Here is a 4,291-nt window from a genome sequence, read left to right on the forward strand (position 1 = left end):
TTAAAACATTTTAAAGAAATATAAAATTTTATAATACATAGAAAACTTTAATCTTTTCTCTGAAATACTTCAATTTTAAAATATAATACATTTCCTTTCTTTTTTAAATGTAGCTTTTCATGAAAAGACACTCAAAATGCTGTAGTTGTACTATCAAAACAAGTATGATACAGCAGGAAGGAAAACTAGTCCACATAAAATACGATACAGAGATTTAATCCCAGACATTTCATCTACTTTTTTCCTTGTGAATTTTTGAGTTATATGGCCAGGGACAATGAAGATAACTATTTCTGCATGTAATAATTTTTTTAACATAAAGAATTATGCTATGAGTTGCAAAAATTATGAAGATGTCTTGTAATGCTACCATTTGATTAAGCTAAGGATGCAGAAAAAATCGTTCTTGACATCAAGATTTGTAGGTCATGTTACACCCACCACCTCTTGCCTCCTTTCCTTCCCAGCCCGAGACCCAAACAGCTTACCAACTATAGCCTCTGTGAATTTCCCTTCAGCGGGAAGAGGGAAGTACTGGTTTGGTGATACATTGCTGCCGTATCCCAGGAGAAGACCTTCAAGCTTTACATTTGGACTTGGACGCAGGAACTTCAAGAGGATGGAGTCACTTGTGGTATTGATGTGAACTTTCAGGTTTGGCCTTTTACCTAACAACGGGAATGAAAACACCAATGGCTGTTACTTCCCCTTTTTAGCATCCTACCCAAATTCCCAGCAAGTGTTGGTGACTAGAGGAATTGTTCTTGAAAAACATGTTGTCTACTTTGCTACTCAGTATCACAGCACACACACCCAAATGCCCAAAATGAAGCTTAATAACATAGAGTAGCCTAGAATAAAAAGTATATCTTACCGTTCAATACTTAGTAGTTTATTACTGGGCAGGTAGATGGAATTTTGGCTATTCAAAGTTGGTCAGAACCTTTGCTTTATACACACTGTCTGGGTATGGTGAAAGGACCTGAAATTTCTTATTGGTAAAATTGAATTACTACAGCTCAAAAATGCCCAGCCTCCTCTATGAGGCTTTCCAGTGCCACATCCACAAGTCTTACTCATTGACAGAGTTGGAAAGGGAGCAAAGAAAAAATGTTTTTGTCTTAGGAGTAACTGAGATGGTAGAATAGGGATTGCTGGAAGGCAGAGAATGGTTGAGGAGAAAAATGATTAGTTTGATTGGGAGTACATCTGGGAGTACATGGAGATGCCCAGTAGTGAGTGGGATTTCTAAGTGTGATACTCAGGATGGGGGTACAGACCCATCTGGGTGTCATTAGCTTATAAGGGATAGCTGGATGAACTTTCCCAGAGAGACTGTCAAGAATGAGAAGAGAGAGCTTAATCAAATTCTCAAGACATTTATTTTTAAACTACTAAGGCAACAGAGGCAAATAATTATGCTAACCAAAGATCTTGACCAAGCGGTGAGGAAACACATTGTCTTTTGCCTTTGCAGCCAGAAGGAACCAGGTTCAAACCCCACTTCTGTGACTCTGGCATCCCACTGAAGATACTCAAGCCTTATCTTCCTGGTTTCTAAGTGATACATAACATTTACCTTCTTGCTGAGTTATTTACAAAGGTTAGTGTATTAGTCTGTTGTTGCACTGCTATAAAGAAATATCTGAAAAGGCATAATTTATCAGGAAAAGAGGTTTAATTGACTCATGGTTCCTAAGGCTGTACAGGAAGCATGGCTGGGGAGGCCTCAGGGAACTTTCATGGCAGAAGATGAAAGGAAAGCAGGCAAGTCTTACATGGCCAGAGCAGGAAGAAGAGAGAGAAGGGGAAGGTGCCACACACTTTTAAACAACCAGATCTGTGTGATAGTGAACTCTATCACAAGACAGCACTAGGGGGAGGGTGCTAAACCATTAGAAACCACCCTTGTGATCCAATCACCTCCCACCAGGCCTTACGTCCAACATTGGGGATTACAATTCATCATGAGATTGAGATAGAGCCAAATCATATCAGTCAGTTAATGTAAATGGCACAACCTTAAAGCTGGCACATAGTAATTGCTCAACAAGTGCTTACTAATACAGGTCCACAGTTCTTTAGCCATGATTCAGAAATCAAAAAACTTTGTAGTTTTTTTTTGGTCTTTTTTTTTTTTTGGAAGTTTGTCTCAGACTCATCTGGCAACACATCCCAGTCAGAACCATCCTGAGGCCATTCAATCTTTATTTAATCTACTAGGGTGACTATTCATGTGTTTCATTGAAGGAATGTGTTCAGTTAAATGGTGTTGATCAAGACCCCACTGAAGAAGTTATATAATATATAATCTTGGCCTCCTAGTTATTTTCTAACCCTCCTCTCCAAATTTCTGAATTCCAAAACATGTCTGGCCCCAGGGGTTTTAGATAAAGGATTGTGAACCTGAATTATGTTTCTTCTTTATTCTCCAAAGATTTAATATTTAAAAAACATTTTGACTATTGAAAAGACTGAATTTACCAACTTAATAATTCACAATCTATTTCTCATTAATCAAAGACTTAGCCTGTACAAATACCAATCATCACTTTTGTACAACATGTGCTCCCCAGCATCATCACACTTAATTTATTCTATGCCACCCAAAATCAGCCTGCACAGCCTCAATATAACCACAGAAAATGATTCAATTAGGCCTTTGGAAAAAGAAAAATAACCCTTTCTTGGACACCAGGTTGTGAGGATTATTCATACCTCAGCAGCTAAGGCTATAGTTTGAATGTATGTGCATAGTACTTTTTACTTTCCAAGAACTTGATGACATTTTTACAAACTTCTTGAATCTCAGACTGCTATTGTTACACTGTGGCGAAATTAAAACCCAGAGATACTGAGTGACCTATCCAAAATCTGAAAAGGGACCTTACAAATCAGCTGGTATAATTCCTCCAAATGAGGAAATTGAGGCACCCAGTACGTTAAAAGTAGGGTCAAAACTAGATCTTGGGTTCTCACTAGGCTGGACTGCACTGCTCCCTTTTCATTGAGAACTTTGCAACTGTCCAAAAGAGTAAGGAGTGACCACACCCCAGATCATAATGCTCAAGTTGGGGTGCCAACTGCTAATGTTTTGTGTGAACTTTGCCAGGTTTTGATGAGATGATTTATACTTCAGATAAAACACAGATTTTTGTCAAAGTCCATTTTTTCCCTTTTTAATAATGTGCCTAGATTAACTCGTTACTTCATCCTGCTCAGTAGAATGGAACCAATGTAAATCGAACACATATTCTGCTACCTTAGAAGGCTATCAAGTCTCACAACGAATCCAAACACAACCAGCTTATTTCCAATGCTTAGCTGGGAAGGAGCATTGAACAAATCTTCATATACATAGGATGCATTCATATTTGACAAAGAGCCAAGAGTCACGGCATCATCATCACGTTAGACCTTTGCTCATGGACTCTGGCCTGATGAATCACATTATTTCTCCCATGGGAAAGTGGAAAAGATGGCTACATCAGATGAGAACAAGGAAAGTTGTTCCATTTTTCCAAACAAAGTGGAAGTAATCCACCTCCTGTGCACAAGACTTCTCATGACTCCAGTCCCTCTCCCTTTTGCTAACAATGTATATCCACAAATACATCGGCATCATATAACTATTCAAATGAATTGGTATTTAGCTGTTCTACTTTTTCTGAAATTCCAGTTCATACTACTCTCTTGAGCTAAACTTAAAATGTTCTGAAAAAGAAAAATACAGACAAATCTCAATACAGCATCACAAACTTAATTTTAACACTGAGTTCTTTTTTTAGAGCTAGTAACTCAAATGTCTTCATCATCTTACCACGCATTACTTCTTCTCTTATTACTTTTCAACATTTCTCATTTGTTTTTGACCCTTACAATCCACTCACATTCTGTAATGCATATGAGGCTTTGGCCCTACACCTTTGCTCAGGTTGTCCACCCAGTATGGATTCCCTCTATCTTTGGTTTGCCTTGCCTACATGCCTTGACTTACTCAGTTATTATCAAATTGATCCTTTCAGTGTCAGCAAAAAAGTTAAGCAAGTTTTTTTTCATTCAGTATAAATAAGTTCAAGTGTTCCTTTGAATGAATGTTTAGATGAGTATTAAATGACATTTTATACTCTCGGACAATTTCTCCAATAATTTGAGGTATGCCTATGTACATTCTACACTAATGTTTAATCTTTGATAATACATTTATTTTTAGTGTAATTCTGGTTTAATAGTTTGGAATACTAGTCATATAATGACAGTTATCTTTCAACAGTTAGTATAAAGACCTCTG

The 4,291-nt window shown here is 37.5% G+C and overlaps 1 protein-coding gene across 1 annotated transcript in view; it reads right to left on the reverse strand.

The window, feature by feature from the left end:
* The window catches only part of LOC108542949 (target of Nesh-SH3-like), a gene marked incomplete at both ends in the record, with an annotated part of 44,102 nt that extends 43,434 nt beyond the window's left edge, over positions 1-668 (reverse strand). Inside the window, one exon of the mRNA XM_017893229.1 lies at positions 489-668. Coding sequence (XP_017748718.1) covers positions 489-668 — 180 coding nt within the window. The remainder of the gene's footprint in view (positions 1-488) is intronic.
* Positions 669-4,291: the final 3,623 nt, after the last annotated feature.

The sequence above is a fragment of the Rhinopithecus bieti genome, unplaced genomic scaffold (genome assembly GCF_001698545.2).
Source record: "Rhinopithecus bieti isolate Rb0 unplaced genomic scaffold, ASM169854v2 scaffold_23928, whole genome shotgun sequence".
Classification (NCBI taxonomy): Eukaryota; Metazoa; Chordata; class Mammalia; order Primates; family Cercopithecidae; genus Rhinopithecus; species Rhinopithecus bieti.